Below are 21,792 nucleotides of genomic sequence, written 5' to 3'. Positions count from 1 at the left end.
CTGCCAAAGGGGCATCAACAAAGTATTGAGCAAAGGCTGTGAATACTTATGTACATGTGATTTCTCAGTTTTTTTTATCTATACTAATAAAAGGCAAAGCACTCACTCACTCATCACTAATTCTCCAACTTCCCGTGTAGGTAGAAGGCTGAAATTTGGCAGGCTTATTCCTTACAGCTTACTTACAAAAGTTAAGCAGGTTTCATTTCGAAATTCTACACGTAACGGTCATATCGGTCGACAACGTCCGCCATGTTGAACTTTCTTATTTACTTCCCTGCGCTAATCGAAACCGATGTACGTACTTATTTCGATGGTATGACGCCACTGTCGGCCGCCATATTGAACTTTCTAACGTCACTAATTTTACAACTTCCCATGTAGGTAGAAGACCCCATCTTCACGAAATTTGGTAGGTGGCTTCCCTGCGCTAACCAAAACCGATGTACGTACTTTTTTCGGTGGTATGACGCCACTGTAGGCCACCATATTGAAGTTTCCAATGTCACTAATTCTCTAACTTCCCGTGTAGGTAGAAGGCTGAAAATTGGCAGGCTCATTCCTTACAGATTACTTACAAAAGTTAAGCAGATTTCATTTCGAAATTCTATGCGTAATGGTCATAACGACAACGTCCGCCATGTTGAACTTTCTTATTTATGGCCCCATCTTCACGAAATTTGGTAGGCGGCTTCCCTGCGCTAAACCGAAACCAATGTACATACTTATTTCGGTGGTATGATGCCACTGTCGGCCGCCATATTGAACTTTTCAACGGTCTTTGTTACTTATGGGCCCATCTTCAAGAAATATGGTACGCGGGTTCCCAACACTAACTGAATCCTACTTACATACATATATACGTCCATAGCCTGCAGCTCGGTCACCGTGTGAGGAGGCGTTAGGTCCCCCATCCCAACGCCTCCCATGTTGTTGGCTGCCTGCCTATATAAGGCCGTCCGTCGCTCCAGTCTCTACATTTCCTTCCTTGCTTTGCCACGGGATTCACGTCTCCCTGCTGATAACTACAGCCTTTTTATTTAATCCACGGCTTCTCCGCTGTTTTACTGTTCATTTATTACGATTATAGTTATTGTGTAGGTATTTTAGACTTACTTTACATTGTTCAGGTACCCATTTCATTTATCATTCCAACTGTACCCCCATTAAAATGTCTATTGAGGTGATTACCATCGATCAAAGAACTGTCACTTAACGAGTGGTTTCCATGCCCAGAGATGGCACCTACCTTTTCCATTCTCTTTGTTACATATTGCACGGCCATATCAGGCTTACTCTTGATATCCGGAGGAACATTGTGTCTTATGTATTGAATGACTGGGGCAGGTTCAAGGTGTGGACTGATGGCGGTACAGGAGATAACTATACTACACAGGAGCACTATAAGAGTGAAATGCTTAAGCCCTTCACCTATGCATCTGCATGTGAGTTGATGGCTGCCGGTGAATTGTTCGGTTGTCGCTTTCTAGTGTACGAAAATGGTCAAATATTTTACACCTTTCGACAACTGCCAATGCCTCTTAAACATCTTAGACAGGTGACGATTTCAGTAGTGGACACTTTGATGTTTATGAATGTTTAAACTCTCAAAAGCTGGATGTGAAGTTATCGATGAGACCGGTTGTATACTTACAACGCTTGACAGATGCCGAATGTCTCTTCAACACAAATCCTACAAATACTGTCGTAATTGAAACAAACCATGAAACTCGTGCAAGAGTAAGCTCAGTGCACATCGTGGTCATATTACAACTAGAGGGCAGAACTCACAATGTGGTATACAAAGAGATCCTTAACAAATAATTATTGGTATATTATCCCTCAGTTTAAAAAGGTTTAATTTTCTTCTTAAAAATTTTAAGGCAGTACTTTGCCGCTGTGAAGCGCAGGTATTTTGCTAGTTTTTAATAAATTTGCAAAAACCTCAAGTAAACTTTTTTCATGTTGTCATTATGGGGTGTTGTGTGTAGAATTCAGAGGAGAAAAATGAATCAATTTTGGAATAAGGCTGTAACATAACAAAATGTGGAAAAAGTGATGCGCTGTGAATACTTTCCGGATGCACTGTATAATCTTAAATGGGAATGCCTGTTTGCTTTTGCTTGCATCCTACTGTGGAAAATACTGTAATCATTTAAGTCTTAACTGTCCAGATTAAACTAATTAATCTAACACTAAAAATGCATAAATATTACTTTAACTTAGATTATCAATGTTAATGCTTGGCATTATGGCTAATACATTACTGTACAATAAACGTGAAGGACTACTAAAAGGGAATACACTGTATAGAATTATTTTCTTATAATATTGAAGTACAACTTTTGTTTTGTAGTTATACAGATTAATGTAGTTTACATTGTTACATTACATTAATCTAATGTAAATTGTTAGTAATTTCAAATACATTTTCACATTCTAATGGAAATATAAGTAAATTAGCACCTTTTAAGCCAATGGATCCCTTTACCCCTGGAAAACCAGCAATACCAGCAGCACCCGGTTCACAATTTCCAGGACAACCTTGAGGACCAGAAAGACCAGAAGGACCTATATCTCCTATTAAGGAAAAAGCCAATAAGAGTTTAAAGGTTAGAACTTAATTTCTGTCTGAACTCATACTGTGCTGACAATTTTGAGATTTGGTTTGTTGACATTTACTGTTATTATTGTAACATGTCACTGACTGTTAGCTAATAAAGAATTTGATTTTTAAGTGTGTTCTAAAACAGAAGGTTACGGGATTTAAAATCCTACTACTCTGAAAAAGGGCTCTGTGGAATCACATAAAAATAACTAATTCCGTTACGATGTAGTTGCAAAGAAACTTCTATGCTTTCAAATGAAAGAAAAAACAAACAGTCACTGGATATACAAAGCCCTGTTGTGAAATTTGTTAGACCACCTTCTTGAATACTTTCCCTGCGTAAACTCTGCTTAGAACTAAGGCGACTAAAGTCTGGTTATATTATGAGTATGTTTTCAGTGGTTTGAAAAAAAAAATGATTGATGTGATACCAGTACTGTTCTTTTCTCTGCATTATTCTATTTACGTATTTTGTCTAGCCATATATTGTATGTTCAGGTTTTTTGTAACAGGTACAAGATGAAAGACACCTAAATTGGTTTATTTCTGCAATACTGATGTGCATTATGGAGTCTCTTATCCATGATTCATTATTATTAGACCTTAATGTAATTGTTATCAGATACTGTATATGTAGAAATTCATTGTAAATAGTAATGAAGGCTTTAGTATAATGTTTTCATTAACTGCATTCTATTTTTGGCAAAAGCCTTTTAGATATCAGTTAATTTTTTTTTCCTGAGTTCAGTAATAAACCTCAGGTCAAAAATCCCAAAGACTGAACACCCCAGATTTTGCTCTTTTAAAATCTTAGATGATCAAAATGAATATTTACCTGTAGGAGAAAATAGCTTTAAATAATCATAATTAGTTTGTCCAAAATTTATTCTGCATCTGAAGTATTTTTTATTATCAGTGCCAGCCCAAAACTGCAGCAAAAATCTCCTACAATAAATACTGTGGATTTTGAAAAATGAAAATCAGGATTTCAAGAATGCAACTTTTTGGTTTTAAAAAATGCATACCTGCTGTTTTCTAAGACCATTTAATCTTAAGAAGCATTAAGAGCGGCTGAAGCCACTTCCCAGCAAGCACAGAGCACGCTGCAGGAACAGTGCACCTGGATAGGGTGCTAGTCTCTTACAGAGGACACACACACCTACTATAGCCAATTTAGCATTGCCAATCCACCTAAACTGCATATCTTTTGTGAGGAAACCCATGCAGACACAGGAAAACATGCAACCTCCACACAGGGAGGATCCAGGATGTGAACCATAGTCTCCTTACTGTGAGGCAGCAGCACCTCCACTGTTCCACCCCCAAGAGTACTTTTGCACACAATGATCATATTTACCCTTTTGTCCTGGATCACCATTTGCTCCTGGCTCCCCAGTTTTTCCTGGGGGTCCTTGAAATCCAGGATTACCACATGGTCCCATATTCCCTATTTCCCCTGGGGGACCTGGTCGACCCTCAATGCCAGGATTTCCATATCCTATATTACCCTAGAATAATAATAATGTTTAGAATAACAAAAACTCACTTCCTATAGAGAAACGATTTAATTAGAAGTCAACATGATATTCAAACCTTTGGTCCAGGTGATCCAGGAGTACCATTTGGTCCAGGTCTGCCTGGTAGTCCTGGTGCAGAATTAGGTCCCACTGGCCCCATAACTCCTTTGTCACCTGTGAAAATAGTGGAGTGTTTTACACACAAAGTATGTAATAAAAATCTACATAGGTCAAAATAAATACAATACAATTATTCACAAGTTTAACAGGAATTGTATTATAAACTGGAAATGATTGCAAAATGATGAAACAATATCAAATTAAAAATGAATACTTATATGTACAGCCTTTCTATTTTCACTCATGCATACAAATCACCACACCCTGCACTTACCTTTGAGACCAACAGGGCCGGGGAATCCTAAAGAACTGATACCCCTTTCACCTTTACTACCAATGCTTCCAAATGATCCTGGCAGTCCATCCACACCAGGTTTTCCTTAAAAAAAACATATGCTGAATGACAACTGAACATAAAAATGTATTTAGATGTTTATATTGTAATGTACAGCTTTCACATTATCAAGTACAGTACTATAATGTGTTTATATACACTCTGGAAACACAACTGTTTACTGATGCATAATTGTAGGTTAACAGGTATTTAATATTTAGAAATGATCGTCTTTATAAGTTTATCTTAGTGATATAATGCTTTGTAAAAGAACTATAGAAAAATTTACATTGTACAACATTAAATATTATACATTTAGATTTACAGTATCTAGAAAACTTTATTCAGACTTACAGTAAATGTTAAAATTTTAATTTCTAGTAGGTATAATCAGTCACAAATGGGTAAATAGGGTTAAAAAAATTATATTTGTTGTTTTCACCAAACATGTCAAATATTCTGTATATTCCTGCACCTTTCTTAAGGCAGACACAAAACTTTCCAATTCTTTTTTAGAAGCAGATATATTCTGCTCTTTCAAGTTGACTGGACCTGCTTATGGACTGCAGGATCTTTTTGTACAGTTGATTCTCAGTGCTGTTGTCAGTTTATTTACTCAGCTTCTTAGGTATAGTTTTGATCTCTGGTTTGTTTCTGTTCACTTTGCTATCAATTCTGACAAATATCCTGAAGGCAAACTGAAATCCACCCTGGTGTGATACTGTACTTTCACCAACATACTTCACTGCACAATAGTTTTACGAGGAAGACAGACAGTATTACATTTTAATATATATAAAGCTTACCATTTACATCAAAAACACTTTTTAGTTCCAGTCCAAATTTTGAATGCTATGTATAATGTAAACCCAATGCTGTCTATGTTACAAATGACACATTTCCTGCTGTTTGGTATGGTGGCTGCAGTATTATAGTATGGAAATGTTTCTTTTTAATAGTGAGATATATTTCAAAATGACCAACAAATGGATATAGCAAACTAAAAGCAAATACTACAAGAAATTTTATTTTAGAAGCTGAATACAAAATTTGTCTTGACCCAAAAGACTTTGGTGTACATAAAGAAAATAATATTGAAAGTTCTTAATTGGACTAATCAAACTTCTGATTTCAAGAACATTGTAAAACTGCAACTTTACATTTAAAGTCTGTAACTAGAGCTCATCATTAAAAACACATGAATGTAAGCATGAATTAAAAGTAAAAATACTACTGGTAGTTGGAAATAATTAAAATATATAATTTATAAGTCACCAAAATGACAGACTAATTAAATAATAACTTATCTTTATAGGCTTAATGAAATGTGTAGAAGAGAGTTCTCCTTACCTTGTAAACCCCTCTCTCCTGGTAAGCCTGGTTCACCCTCACTTCCAGCAATTCCAGGAACATATACCATGTATCCTTTTGTTCCTTTTTCACCTACATTTTGAAAAGAAGAATATGATTTAAAGTTTTTTTTTCCTTTTACTTCCTCAGTCAAACTACATCCTAAATGCTAAATCTACTGACTTAACACTGACATTTTGTGGTTTAAAAAGTTTGTTAGTATAATAGAAATTACTAATAAAATGTTACTTTAATGTGATGTTGTTAGATTTTCAGATTCTTATTCCATTTTTAAATTATAAACTAAACAATATCAAGAACTCATGTTCCACGAGACGAGACTTTGTGCCAAGAGATTTAACCACGCCCGGGGCCGAAAATAAAAGACAAAGAGTAAGACAGCTGCTGTACAGGCTTTTAAAAGTTTGAAGTGCTGTGCGAGATGCAGATCACACGACAAGCCTGCAATAGCAGCAGCAAGCCACCAGCTGATCGAGTAAAGAGGAGGTAAAAAAAAAAAAACTGTATTTGTTTCCCATTGTATCACAATTTAAGAGCGGCTTTCAGAGGAGTGACTGTGTCTCCTTGGGGTGCGTTCAACCCCCTCTTCACAACACGAGCGGCAGAGATGCGAAGTGGCTGGTGCGTAGCACAGGCCGGTTTGGCAAGCGAAGCGAGCAGGGGGAAACCCCCTAGTATATATATATATATATTTCTAGGTATATATGCACTCAGACTATTTTGGATTAAAATTGATGCATTTCTCTCAACTGCCTCACATCTAAAATCAGTCCCAGCCCTTTAGTAGCAATATCTGGATTAAAGGCAAATGGGAAAACATTTTCAACATTATGCAGTACAAATTTATTGTGGCATCCTATTCCATATACATTAGTTCTATGTATTGGGTAAGGATAAATGTTGTGTTTTTTCTTTGATAAATTGTTTTGTTGAGAACACTGTATGTAATATCTGTACGATCTCTGAACTTTGTTACTTTTTATACTTACTACTCTTACTACCAATAATAATAAAAAATAATCCATTTAACAGCTCACTTTCATGTCTGAAGGGTGTAAGATATAAGAAAGCTAATAGGAGATGGGGTGTTAATTCAATAGAGACAAATGGGACGAAGGCTATACAGAAAGATGTAAAATATATTTTGAGGATGGAGGAGTGGGGATGATGTGACCTGTTTACCCAGCCCCAAATTGGCTCAGTTTTAAAGATGTGATAGTATAATCCATTGACAGAGAGTTTTTGTGGATCAGAGTGGAATGTTTAATAGGTGTGTCTTGTGATTCAGGAAGAATAAAAATACAAGAGACTTAATGGTGTAAACATGAGGAGAGGAAAGTGAACTTAATTAAATTAATCTGATGTGGAACAGGAGGAGGGAGGGAAGACCAAACAGAAATGGAGTCTGTGCCCAATTCCAAATGGAGTGAAATTTGCCACCTATATACTCCCAGACAGTGGTATAGATGCCCAACCCCAGGTAACTGAAAGACCTTATCTAAAAAATTAAAGGAAATGGAAAATATTACAAGAAGAATTTGATGGAAAAGAAGCACATTAGCACAACTGGGGCTCATGCCAACACATCACATGATGTTAGGGGTTTGCATTAGACAAAAAAGCCCAGTGTTTTCTGGCCATACTTAGTGAGTTAAGTGGGAGAGTCATTCCTCCTGAAAGATGTAACAAATTCCATCCTACTAATAGCTATGGGGTCCAGGGGGAAACTGGAGTTTATCGGTTAACCTATACCTTGAGTTTTCCCCTTTTTAGTTTAAACCCTGGTTGGTAAACTGGACAACTTAGTTTTATCTTAGTGCAGTGAGATGACAGAAGTGCACTCTACTATTTGAAAATCAAAAGCTATGAAACAAATTATTTTAAAATATTCAGATGCACACACACCTACTGCTCCGGGAATCCCAGGTAGCCCAGGTACACCTTGATTTCCTTTGCTTCCATCAGGCCCAGGAAGGCCATATCCTACCAGTCCACGAACTCCCACTTGCCCAGGAGGTCCACTGAAGCCAGGGTTCCCAGGCGCACCTAGGTCACCTATACATCCCATAGGTCCCTGTAAACAAGAAAATGTAGTTTTGCCTCACTTTAATTTTTTGGTGGTGGTAGCTAAGTGGCGTCTTAAATGTCAGTCTCTCTAGAAGTTGGTTCTTAGGCTAAGATATCATTTAAGTACTCCTAATTTTAATGGATGTAACAATTGTGGAATAAAAAAAAAAAAAAAACAAAAACAAGAAAAGGCATTAGCAGGAAATTACTTGAAATATTTAAAGACTGTTAAGTAGATATCAATATGAAAATAATGACAGAGACATAAGAAAAGGAAAAAGTGTATATTGAAAAAATAATAAACATAATAAGCCATAATGAACAAAATAACCAACTATAAAAAGTATTGGGAAATATCTAAGAAAAACTACTTCAAACAATTTTATTACTGAAGACAAATCAGCCATAAAGATCACATAGTATATCAAATTAGACAGATACAGTGGTGCATAATGTATTTCCTTAATGAGAAGAAGTGATGTGCACTTGTAAAATATCTGCAAACAGGATGTTTTTTTGTAAATGTGTTTCCGGCTTTTAGACATTTCATACATACAAACAACACTCAGATATTAACTATTCAGTATTGGAAATTGTCAAACTACCTCCAGGATGAAAACATTTCTATAGTAAATTATTACACAGTAAGGCTTACTGGATTTTAAAACTGGATATATTATGTCTCCGAACATTATATTTGAATATTTAGCATAGTAAAACGTTGTGCTGGGTTATCCTATCTTATTGTTTGCTTTTCTCCAAAACAATCTTCACTATTTGCTACCTTACTGTCCCCATTATCCTGCTAGTGTGTTATACATAGTAGGTATGCACATCATTGTACAAAGTACACATTAACTTTACAATATAAAAGTTTTGTGGCCGTTACTGTCTATATTCCTTTTCTTTTTATTATACACAATTTCTCCTCGAAACACATTGGTGAGTTATCCATAATAATAATGACCTTGAGTTTCTATTTTGAGCCGTCCCTTGAATCAATAAGACCACATGCAGTCAAGAACATCATGATAATTTAGTACTGTTCTTTAATCCTATTCATCAGTTTTCTCATAATTTGCCATTTTATATTGGAAATTGATGACAGACATCTATAGCACTCTTTGTGGTGATTTGTCTTTTACTATTCTGCATTTTTATGCATTTGTATTTCACTTCTGTTTATAGAGTCCCCTTTTTATATAGGTGATATATATTTTTCCTTTTGGTTTTTTTTTTTATATATATATATTATTTCATTTTGGGTCAAATGACTATTGATGCCTGCGGTGAGCTGGCGCCCTGCCTGGGGTTTGTTTCCTGCCTTGCACCCTGTGTTGACTAGGATTGGCTCCAGCAGACCCCCGTGACCCTGTAGTTAGGATATAGCGGGTTGGATAATGGATGGATGGATGACTATTGATACTTTCATCTTTTGTACTTTAGATATACCTTACATCACTGTGTATTTTTATGATCGACTTAAGTAATATAATTATTTAAAATGCATTAAGATACACTGAGACATACTGCCAGGAAGTAATAAGAGAAATTCAGAGTTTCCAGTGGCAGTAACAGGAACATGAAATGTCTGAATGAATAGTTAATAGGAGCACAAAGACGGAGGGGACCAACTGACAAATACACTAAAGAGGTACAGAACCAGAGCCGGCCAAAGGCATAAGCAAAATAACCGGCTGTATAGGGTGCCGCAACCACTATATGCTCTCCATCTGCTCAGTCAGAAAGTTGACAGATGATAATTAGGCCCTGGAGTTTTCAGTTGTGTTTAGCACTCTAAAGGGGACACTTTTTCAATCAATCACAGACCTGTTCAGAGGACTCCCCCCCCACAGTTGAATGTGTTGAACACTCTAAAGAAGTACAACTAATTCTTCGATTGTCCTCATCTCTCTCTAAGAGTGGCCATTCCATCGCACTGATTGTGTTGAATACGCCCCAAAGGGAATCCACTCTTTGATCTCACTCATCCCTCTTAGGGAAACAACTCTTGGATCGTGTTCAACACTTGAACGAACTGCTGCTTACTCTTTCTTAGTGACCATCCTGACTTTGTGAGACCTTCACAAACGTTTCAACAAGAGGCCACCAAGCTTTGTTTTGCTGAGGTTCCTCACTGGGTATACAACCGGAAACTGCACAGAACAACATGCAAAAACACGCACACATTACACAGTATACACTGTATAAAGCACCATGTTTCTCATTGACTCTACCTTACTAATAAATCCAGGGCAATCTGGAGACCACCTAAGAAAAATGGTTTCATTAAATAATTAATCTTATGGCTCTCAGGTCCATGAAAATCCAATCTCAACAAACAGTTTATTTAATTGTAAAAAAAAAAAAAAATCTGCGAAAAGTCTGATAATTTTTGTGTTTAACAGTAAGATGTGCAATGTTACTGTCTATTTATGGTGGCAAGAGAATAGTGCAAATGGTACCATGTCTGAATGCAAGTCAGCTACACTGTGGTTCAAGTCCTAGCTGTATCTGTTTTTTCATCTTTATCTTATTTATGTTTCATATACGATAATTATTAACATTATACATAAGTGACTGTACAAAATATCTCATATTTACATTGTTCAGTCCCTACTTTTATCCATTTAGCAAATATTAAGATCTACATTTATTTTATATTATTTGATGTCTAGAAGCAAATAACATACTTTGAATGTTCCTTTGCTATCTTCTGTGTTCAGTAATTTAAAACTTACTTTATTACCCTACTAATATCCCTTAAAAAAATCAAGACTTTTTCTCCCTGTATATCCTTTATTGTTCTTCATTAGCTTCCATTTCTGACTCTTGAACAATTATTTAGCAGGGAGCTGGCAATTCACTAAAGTAGTTGCTAAGAAATTTCCATTTGCAAAATCAAACAGTCATGTCGAATTGAGCTCACTGTGTGGATTAATGTACCACAAATCAATTACTGTACATATATTTTTATAAATAACAAAGTGCTTCTGGAATAGGAAAACATATTTTCAAATACAGCATATGGCTTAAAATAGTTTAAAATGTATGTTTTAACTTACTCTTTCTCCTTTTTCTCCTGATGGACCTGGAGGTCCTGGACGTCCATCTTTCCCATCAGATCCTTTCCTTCCTGGGTTTCCAAGGAATCCATTATTGCCTTTCTCTCCTTTGCTCCCCTTTTGATCCATGTATGGTGACTCTCCCCTGGATCCTTGAAGGCCTTCTCTCCCTGGAAAACCAGGTTGACCCTAAAAGCCATACTGAAGATAAGCTTTGCTGCAGCAGTTTAAAGGAAAACATTCAATAGAAATTATTAAGCATTCAAAATATGCATGTGTGTAAAATGCCATTTTATAATAATTTTATTTTATATTTTTATCTCAGCATGAATATAAATTCTGTAAATTATAGAAAACATTTTGACTGCTGTAATATGTGTTCCTCCTCTAGGATCATAATCTTGCTATAGTAGAGTGATTTTTGTGACATAGTGATTGTTAAAGTTACATTTCTGAGAGGCCTTTAACTTGACCTCTAGGCCAACTTTTAGTTAACTGGCTTAATGGCGAGTGGAAAGATAATAAGTACAGTATTTACTCAAAATGCATATTTCACCAAAACTAACTGATCCATACTGGAAGAGGGATGCCAAGAATCACTACTGAAGCCATGCCTCCATGTTCACTGGAGAGTATTTATTGGTCAAGTTAACCTTGTAGCTTAGCCAGTCTCAGCTTGCAGAAGCTAGGTAGAGCTACTGTTTGATTTTTATAAAGAACATTGTAAATGTAAGAGCACAATGCCAGTAAAATGAAAGATAGATATAGGACACATCTTATTTCCTAGACCAAGACAATGCAAATTAGCACTTAGGAAATGAAATAAAATTTCACTGGAAAAGGAGATAGCAAATAAAATACAGCTTACATATTTAATATTTATGCTTAACTTAATGCAAAGAACTGACTCTGGAAACAGTCTTCACAAAAATGCATACATTGTGCACTTCTCTGGAGCTACCCCACAGAAAGACCTAGAAGGCTTTTAGAATATTAATAAGTCTGACAGGATGGACTGCAGTTAGAGATTGTATCAATCGACAAGATGTTTGCTTCAAGTTGACTTAAAGTTGTAGAGAAAATGACTTTGACGGTTGATAATGGATATGTACTTAATAATTATTTAGAGTATTTGATCGTTCAATAAACATTAGATCAAGTGTTAAAAATGGTCTAGGCAAGGGGTTTTAAGTGTAGGTCCACACAGAACATTGTATCATCTGGCCAAGGCCCCCTACCCCACTAATATAAACCCAACAGTTACTGCCAACAGTAGTCACACAGCAAGCTTTTAGATAATAGAAGATGTTTTAATCAAGTAAATGCTTCAGTACATGACTATTGGTACATATGTGATGAAATGTGGTTTGATGTCTCTAGGCCAGGGTTTCTCAACCTTTTTTCTTTGCTTACCCCATTCAGGAATTGAAGGCTTCAAAATATAATACATTCTGCCTTAAATTGTAAAGTACTGAACTTTTATTAGATACAAACAACTAAAGGTGATGTTGCTTAAATTGCCATCCCTATTGCATTATATAAATGCAAAGAATTATTATTATTATTATTTTGAGATTGTAACAAGTGATGACTAATGGGTTTTGTATGGGTGTGTGTCTTTTAATTTTTCTTATGTAAGATAATTGCTTTCTTTTAATAGATTATTTTATTAAAGTAAGAAAAGTAGTGTGGATTGATATGGAACAAAACATAGAGTGCCTAAAATTTCCTTTATTTTATCATACTAAACAAAAACAGCTACATATGAATTTAGATCAAAAGAAGTACTCACAAGTTACATACTACTTCAAGTCAAAAAGCAGCCAAATAACTCAAAATCAATGAGAAGACGGAGTTTGCTTCTAGATTCTCTCTGTTCCCATATTTATTTTTTTAGAATGGATGAAGGTTGCTAAATAATGACGACTCTGCCTGAAACAAAACCTTTACACTGTCAATTACTAGTTATAAACACTTAAATGAAATATTTTATTATTAATAATTTTTAACATTTGTCATATGTCCTCACTGTATATTCTTTTGCATTAGTCTACAAGCTTTACAACTGGTGGTACACTAACAACGTTCACCAAAACTAACTTATTGTAATGTTTGCAGATTGGATCTGAGAGAGAGAGAGAGAGAGAGAGAGAGAGAGAGAGAGAGAGAGAGAGAGAGAGAGAGAGAGAGAGAGAGAGAGAGAGAGACGCTGTGCAAACTACTTATTGGCAAAAAAAGAAGCACACGCCTGTTAAGTGGTTTGTGGGTAGTCTTGATTCTAGCATGGATCTGCTTAAATAGATGGGGAGTAAGAGGGTGGTTTTGCGTCAGACCCCATATAAGCAGAGAAAGATTTCCAACTGGCATAGGTAATGGACACAGAAGAGGAGGATGAGGTGGGGTGGGCTAGACAGAAGTGAAGTCTCATGGCAGAAGCACTGTGAGATGTACCGGTGGAAATGAAGAAAAGTAGAGCATGTAGTCACAGGTTCTGCTCTTTTGTTTTTTTCAAGGGCTGCTTTTCCTGTTTTGTTATTTTTGCTTGGATATGTGTTCCTTCACATTTTACCTGAGAGCTGCATGTGTATCACATAGCTTGAGAACCCACAGACCTAGTCAATAACTACATTGATATAGGACTTCTTTAAAGTAACAGCTGAAGAACATTTTCAGTTACATATATTAAAAAAATCTATGTGAGATAATTTACAGACAATCTTTAAATATTGGATTCATTTTTTGTAATTTCGACCTTGGCAAGACTGCCAAGGAACCATTGTTTGAAATCTCCTGGTATAGACTACTGTTTCTATAGTGCAGCTTTGAGACGTCAACTCTCATGAGGGAAATGATAGAGATACCTGGATGGGCATGTCTGAGAAAAGCTGTCTTCCTAATTTGAATTCAAGTTGTGAATTCTTGTTAATTTGGTTGTCATGAACTGTACAACAGAAACGGCAGTGTCTAGTTTATGGACAATATTGCAGGTAATTTTTGGCCTCATCTAACTATAATTTCTTTGTACTGAAGGAGTTTGCAGTCAAAGGTTAATGTGGTTGGAATGACAATCTCCACATCTGGACTCAAGGTTCTTTCCTGGAGATCAATAGTTTGTTATCTGCAGGAAAGAAAGGAGAAGCTGCACTAATTGAAGGGGTTAAAGTAGTTTGAGGCCTTGTTCAATTTTTATGGACACTTAATAATCAGCCTACAGAATTTTATTTCGTTAATAAAAAATACACAGCTAACACCTGTAATCTATAATTTAATTATAAAAATACACTTTGATATAGGACATAAGGCTATATCTGTCTAGTTATGCAGTAGCTAAGCGCAAAAAGTTTTTAAAGGGATAAAAAAAAAAATCGGAATTGGCCAATTAAGTATAATTGAATTAATGATCGGTATTGGCCTTAAAAAACCTAATAACAGTGTTTTAAACAGAAAAATATGCAATAGATCTTACACGTGGTCCAGGAGGTCCTGGTGTTCCTTCTGGCCCTTTAAACCCTTTTGGTCCTAAAGGTCCTATAATAAGGAAAAAGGATTAGTTTCATTTTTCACTAGTTAACAAGATGGACTTGACTATAAATATCATACATATAAAATTGTCAATAATTATCATGCAAATAAAAATGTACAACAGTTAAAAACATAACATTACATTTAAAGAGGTTAAAAAATTTAATTAAAAATACACCTATGATTACAGAAAAATATAAAGGACAAAAAAATATCTTAGAATGCCTAACAACACTGACAATTATTACACAGTACTTAATATTTGTCATTTACTGATAACATTTGCTTATTCTTACTTTGCCCCGTTATGCAGTTGTATGGATTTTCTGAAGTAGAAACCAGGCATTAGCACTGTTCAGTTTGCCTATATTATCCATTCTCTCAAAACTGTTGTGGATGATTTTCGACATCTATTTACCTTCAGATCCGGAATTTCCTCGCACGCCAGGAGGTCCAATAGCACCTTTCTTTGGTACACATTGTTTATTTTCTCCTTTGTCTCCTGATGAAAGAACATGCCAAAAAAGTTAAGTTCCATAATGTTCCATAATGAACATAGTGCTTTTATGTCTAGTATAATTTAAACAAACTGAGAAGCTGTAGCAATAGTAATAACATGCCAAGGAGTTGAACAGAGAACCAGAGATTCAATTTGGCCATCTTCATATTGAAAGTGAACTACTACTTAATGAGTTTTGTCTTGTCAATTTATCAGCTGTTGGAGCTTTAATCTATCTTTCCTCTGGCAACAGTAGTTTAATTACATTATCTTTCAATTGTTCAATACTGTATAGCTTGATTTCTAACACTATGCCAAAAACAGTGCTATGATATGGCTTGCTACAAATTAATATGGATTCAAAGTAGTCCCATATGTACTTGGTGCATCAGTGGTAGAAAAAAAAAAAAAACTAAGTGGTGTTCTCTAAATCTTATAATTGTCAATCTGGATTCCTGGCTAGCAGGCTAGCACTGAAACCAGTAGCTGAGACTCATTACATTCATCTTACACAGGAAAATATTAACTCATTTATTATATTTCACTCCAACTATTGTGTTGTGACATTATTTCTGTATCTGTCATATCATTTCTTAATTATTTCATTTATTATTCTTATTTTTATATACCTAATTTTATCATTATTATGGATATGTTATGTTTTTGCCAGATTACAACTGTGAATTATTATGACTATTTCTAGTTAATACATGATTTTCCCATCTGAGGCCGTGCTGTGTGTGTTAATGCTCTTGACTTCTGCATGGGACTGCTGCTGTCATGATGCATGGCATTATCACAGAAATTTTTATTTAAGACTAGAATGAGGTGAGCCTGATGTCTAAGCTTCTCAATATTTTCCAAAACACACTACTCTTTTGGTTACAGATTTATATATACATTTTACATTGTATTTACATTATATTATTATGATATTTAGACCGTCAGAACATTTAGCTCTCATTTTGACTAAGAGTTTTGTCTCTTGATTTTTGAAATGATGATTTTTTTTCTTTTCTGCTCCTAGTTTTGATCTTTTGTCTGTTGCAGCTAATTGCACATTGCAAGGAAGATTATACAGACAGTACTTCTGAACTGCATTTTAAAAAAGGATTTCATCATTTCAATGGAGGTGAATGCGAAAAAAAATAAAGAGGGTATAAAGGACATGAATGATTAAGGAAAATGTTTAAATGTACATTCTGAGGAAAGAAATACGAGTAAAATGAGTATTACTGGTGTCTAGGTCAATGACTTACATCATGAAAATACATCTTAATATCTTGCATTGAAAAAGCTAAGCAGATAGCAGCTGCAACAGATATTGCTTCCTTAGAAAATAAATAGAATCTTTCTGGGGTAAATTAACAGAATCTGAAGACAGAGCAAGGTGAAAAAAATGAGAATATTTAGTTTCAAAGAGGACTGAATCTGGAAACTCTACTAAATTTACGTTGGAATTGCTCATTAAAATCCAGGAAATGCATCAGTTATAGGGATGACATATTAGACAAAAATTAAGGTTTGAATATTCCAATTAAAATATCTAAATATGTGAATACAATGATCCCTCGCTATATCGCGCTTCGACTTTCACGGTTTCACTCCATCATGGATTTTAAATGTAAGCATATCTAAATATATATCACGGATTTTTCGCTGGTTCGCGGATGTCTGTGGACAATGGTTCTTTCAATTTATGTTACATGCTTCCTCAGTTTGTTTGCCCAGTTGATTTCATACAAGGGACGCTATTGGCGGATGGCTGAGAAGCTACCCAATCAGAGCACGTATTACATATTAAATAAAACTCCTCAATGATACACGATATGCTTCCCGCGTGCTGCTTTGCACACTTAAAAGCTGTAACAGCCCGTATTGATTTTTCATTGTTTGCTTTTCTCTGTCTCTCTCACTCTCTCTGAGAAATACAGGCAGATACTTATTCATTATGCAATACCATCAGGGAGGCGTATGATTGGCCCCATTATCTGCTCCTGATGAGGGGGTGTGAGCAGAGGGGCTGTTTGCTTAGCGCACCTTGAAGAGGAAGATATGTTTGCATTCTTTTAATTGTGAGAAAGAACTGTCATCTCTGTCTTGTCATGGAGCACTGTTTAAACTTTTGACTAAAGGGTGTTATTTCATGTCTAGAGGGCTCTAATAATGTTAAAAAACGTATTTAGAAGGTTGTAAACAGGTTTTCAATGCTCTAACTGCAAAATATTAGATTTATAAATAAAGAATCCTACTTCTTGGAAATTCATTTATCTGTCTGGAGCGGATCAACCGCTATAAACAAGGGTTTACTGTATAACTGTGCGGAGAATATTTATAAACAGTGTGGGAGAGTTTCTAAGAGCTTAAAATATATAAAAATAACCATACAAACATATGGTTTCTACTTTGCGGATTTTCACCTATCGCGGGGGGTTCTGGAATGCAACCCCCGTGATCGAGGAGGGATTACTGTATATTAAACTTAGGTTAAAGATTCTGGGCATTATACATATATGTTTGTAAATGCTATTTTTTATACTTTAATTTTATTGTAATAGCTACGGACGGCACGGTGGCGTTGCTGCCTTGCAGTAAGGAGATCTGGGTTTGCTGGAGTTTGCATGTTCTCCCCGTGTCTTCGTGGGTTTCCTCCGGGTGCTCTGGTTTCCTCCCACAGTCCAAAGACATGCAGGTTAGGTGCATTGGTGATCCTAAATTGTCCCTAGTGTGTGCTTGGTGTGTGTATGTGTGTGTCCTGCAGTGGGCTGGTGCCTTGCCCAGGGTTTGTTTTTCTGCCTTGTGCCTTGTGTTGGCTGGGATTGGCTCTAGCAGACCCCCGTGACTCTGTGTTAGGATATAGTGGGTTGGATACTGGATGGATGGATGTAATAGCTACACAGCAAGAGTAAACATCAGCAGCAAAAACGTTACAATATGTTTGCAGCACAGGGATACCAGTTGAGTGCTACAAGACACATGCAACATTGTCATAAGCATTTCCCGATTTGCAGAGGCACTACAAGTACAAAAAAATAAAAAAATAATAATAATGTAGCATTAAAAGGGTTTAAGCTCCTTTTCATGGCTGCTTTTACGGCTAGCTGTCTTGACAAGGATCATGAAAAATATGGGTCAGTTAGTAAGGCCATGACAGGGTGAGAATAGTGAGCAAAGTAAAAAAGCAGACAAGAGACCAGAAGGTCAAAGGCAGATTTGTTTTACTATTTCGGTGCTGTCCAATGGGCTATTAAGGATACCGGTAATATCATGACATTCAGAATAAAAAGTCTGCCGGCACCTGCAGACTTACACGGAAAAGCAGCTCCTACGTGGTTTATGGGATTGTCACAGTATTAGGTCGGGGTCCATACAATCTGTCTACTTTTTTTTTTCTTCACAGATGCAGCGCAGCAATATTTCAATTCAGGTAGCCTGAATATTTTTTATTACATCCCATTGTTTTAGGCATTATACTGTGTGTAAAATTGGCAGCAAGATGTCGAACAATCAATCTAATCCAGGATAGATCTTCAACTACAGTGACAATAATATCAAGTACTGTACTGCACAAGTAGTTTTTAATGGATCATAAGTTATTGGACCTTTAGAGATTCAAGAAAATGTCCCTTCATCTCACAAGTACATCATAGATACTCAAGAACAAATTATTTCATCATCAATAAAAATTTACACACCACCATCAAGTCTTGTAAGCATGACACCATTGTTATCTCCGATTATTTGCTCCTTATCTTGGAAGCATGAATTATTATGCCCTACACACTCATCTAACTGACGTCTTAAACCCCTGTTGTTATTCATCTCGAAACAAATCAATGATTTTTAGAGACTAAATCTTCCTCAGACGTTTCTAAAGGAACAATTTGGGGATCTCTGAAAGTGTTTATCAAAGGACACATTATTTCATCTGTCTCTTTAAACTAAACTGGAAATCACGAAGGATCCGGAGTTAATTAGTGAGATTTGCAGAGCAGATCATGAATATGCCACATCTCCAAATAAGGCAATATACTGGAAAAGATAGGCCTTATAATAAGAATTTAATCTGTTGACAGAAAAAGAAAATAAAATATTCATCTTTAAATCGTGACATCATTATGATGATGAGAGAAACCTAATAACATTTAAGTTCAACAAATTCATTAGCAGGAAGTTTGCAACACAATAAAAGAAATTACCAACGCAACTGGAGATAAAATCAGAAACCATAAAAATATAACTTACAAATTAAAGGAATATTATAAGTCCTTATATTTCTCTCAGATTAAAGAAGATGAGACACAATCTAAGGAGATTTTTGATATAATACAAAAACCACAGCTCGATACTTTTAGCCTAGAAGAACTTGATAAACATCTGACATTCTCAGAAGCACAAGATGCTATAAAACTCACTCCATCTTGGGAAGGCTGCAGGCCCTAATGGCTACTCATTGAAAGTTATTTTTTTTAAACATTCAACTAAGTTACCTCCAAAATTATTAACACCATTCATAGAAGCTATAAAAATAAAATTTTTCCCCAAACATTTCATCAAAAATGTCAGATAATTTGTAGACTCCATTTACAGTGCATCCGGAAAGTATTTACAGCACATCACTTTTTCCACATTTTGTTATGTTACAGCCTTATTCTAAAATGGATTAAATTCATTTTTTCCTCAGAATTCTACACACAACACCCCATAATGACAACATGAAAAAAGTTTACTTGAGGTTTTTGCAAATTTATTAAAAATAAAAAAACTGAGAAATCACATGTACATAAGTATTTCACAGCCTTTGCTCAATACTTTGTCTATGCACCTTTGGCAGCAATTACAGCCTCAAGTCTTTTTGAATATGATGCCACAAGCTTGGCACACCTATCCTTGGCCAGTTTCACCCATTCCTCTTTGCAGCACCTCTCAAGCTCCATCAGATTGGATGTGAAGCGTCGGTGCACAGCCATTTTAAGATCTCTCCAGAGATGTTCAATCGGATTCAAGTCTGGGCTCTGGCTGGGCCACTCAAGGACATTCACAGAGTTGTCCTGAAGCCACTCCTTTGATATCTTGGCATTGTACTTAGGGTCGTTGTCCTGCTGAAAGATGAACCGTCGCCCCAGTCTGAGGTCAAGAGCGCTCTGGAGCAGGTTTTCATCCAGGATGTCTCTGTACATTGTTGAAGTCATCTTTCCCTTTATCCTGACTATCCTCCCAGTTCCTGCCACTGAAAAACATCCCCACAGCATGATACTGCCACCACCATGCTTCACTATAGGGATGGTATTGGCCTGGTGATGAGCGGTACCTGGTTTCCTCCAAACGTGAAGCCTGGCATACACACCAAAGAGTTCAATCTTTGTCTCATCAGACAAGAGAATTTTGTTTCTCATGGTCTGAGAGTCCTTCAGGTGCCTTTTGGCAAACTCCAGGTGGGCTGCCATGTGCCTTTTACTAAGGAGTGGCTTCCGTCTAGCCACTCTACCATACAGGCCTGATTGGTGGATTGTTGCAGAGATGGTTGTCCTTCTGGAAGGTTCTCCTCTCTCCACAGAGGACCTCTGGAGCTCTGACAGAGTGACTATTGGGTTCTTGGTCACCACCCTGACTAAGGCCCTTCTCCCCCATCAATCAGTTTAGATGGCCGGCCAGCTCTAGGAAGAGTCCTGGTGGTTTCGAACTTCTTCCACTTACGGATGATGGAGGCCACTGTGCACATTGGGACCTTCAAAGCAGCAGAAATTTTTCTGTAACCTTCCCCAGATTTGTGCCTCGAGACAATCCTGTCTTGGAGGTCTACAAACAATTCTTTTGACTTCATGCTTGGTTTATGCTCTGACATGAACTGTCAACTGTGGGACCTTATTTAGACAGGTGTGTGCCATTCCAAATCATGTCCAATCAACTGAATTTAACACAGGTGGACTCCAATTAAGCTGCAGAAACATCTCAAGGATTATCAGGAGAAACAGGGTGCACCTGAGCTCAATTTTAAGCTTCATGGCAAAGGCTGTGAATACTTGTGTACATGCGCTTTCTCAATTTTTTTATTTTTAATAAATCTGCAAAAACCTCAAGTAAACTTTTTTCACGTTGTCATTATGGGGTGTTTGTGTCAAATTCTGAGGAAAAAAATGAATTTAATCCATTTTGGAATAAGGCTGTAACATAACAAAATGTGGAAAAAGTGATGCATTGTGAATACTTTCTGGATGCACTGTATGTCCATAACAATAACATGATACTAAGACATTTCAATAAAAGTGACTACTGTATATGCTTGTGGCCTAAGTGAAAAGATGACTGACCTCTTGGTCCAGAGAATCCTTTCATTCCAGGTAAACCAATTATGCCTTCAATGCCAGGAAATCCAGGGGGTCCTTCGATCTCCTTAATTGGACCTAAAGCATCAAGCATTTGTATCATTCTAACAGCAATGAGATATTTATTAAATTGTATTTTATAAAAAGCTGGTTATCAACACAGCTTACATACTAACAACATGAACAGATGAGCAGATTTTTTGAAAGCCCTGTTGTGCCAGGATTGCATAATAATATCTTGTTTTGTTTTATATCATTTATTTATTAATCTTAACCTTTATAAGAGTGAGCTAGTTTTCTTAATTCTTAATCCAGTCACCATGATACTATATGACTTTAAGATATGATATGCTACATGTGTGC

The 21,792-nt window shown here is 36.2% G+C and overlaps 1 protein-coding gene across 1 annotated transcript in view; it reads right to left on the bottom strand.

The window, feature by feature from the left end:
* Nucleotides 1–21,792, bottom strand: part of LOC120533090 (collagen alpha-5(IV) chain-like) — a 224,616-nt gene that overhangs the window by 55,499 nt on the left and 147,325 nt on the right. Inside the window, exons 22-31 of the mRNA XM_039759763.1 lie at nt 21,415–21,507; nt 15,023–15,106; nt 14,549–14,610; nt 11,083–11,271; nt 7,856–8,024; nt 5,930–6,022; nt 4,520–4,624; nt 4,202–4,299; nt 3,966–4,116; nt 2,467–2,580 (exon numbers count right to left, since the gene is read on the bottom strand). Coding sequence (XP_039615697.1) covers nt 2,467–2,580; nt 3,966–4,116; nt 4,202–4,299; nt 4,520–4,624; nt 5,930–6,022; nt 7,856–8,024; nt 11,083–11,271; nt 14,549–14,610; nt 15,023–15,106; nt 21,415–21,507 — 1,158 coding nt within the window. The remainder of the gene's footprint in view (nt 1–2,466; nt 2,581–3,965; nt 4,117–4,201; nt 4,300–4,519; nt 4,625–5,929; nt 6,023–7,855; nt 8,025–11,082; nt 11,272–14,548; nt 14,611–15,022; nt 15,107–21,414; nt 21,508–21,792) is intronic.

The sequence above is a fragment of the Polypterus senegalus genome, chromosome 1 (genome assembly GCF_016835505.1).
Source record: "Polypterus senegalus isolate Bchr_013 chromosome 1, ASM1683550v1, whole genome shotgun sequence".
NCBI lineage: Eukaryota > Metazoa > Chordata > Cladistia > Polypteriformes > Polypteridae > Polypterus > Polypterus senegalus.
This window is presented reverse-complemented; position numbering and strand designations above follow the sequence as displayed.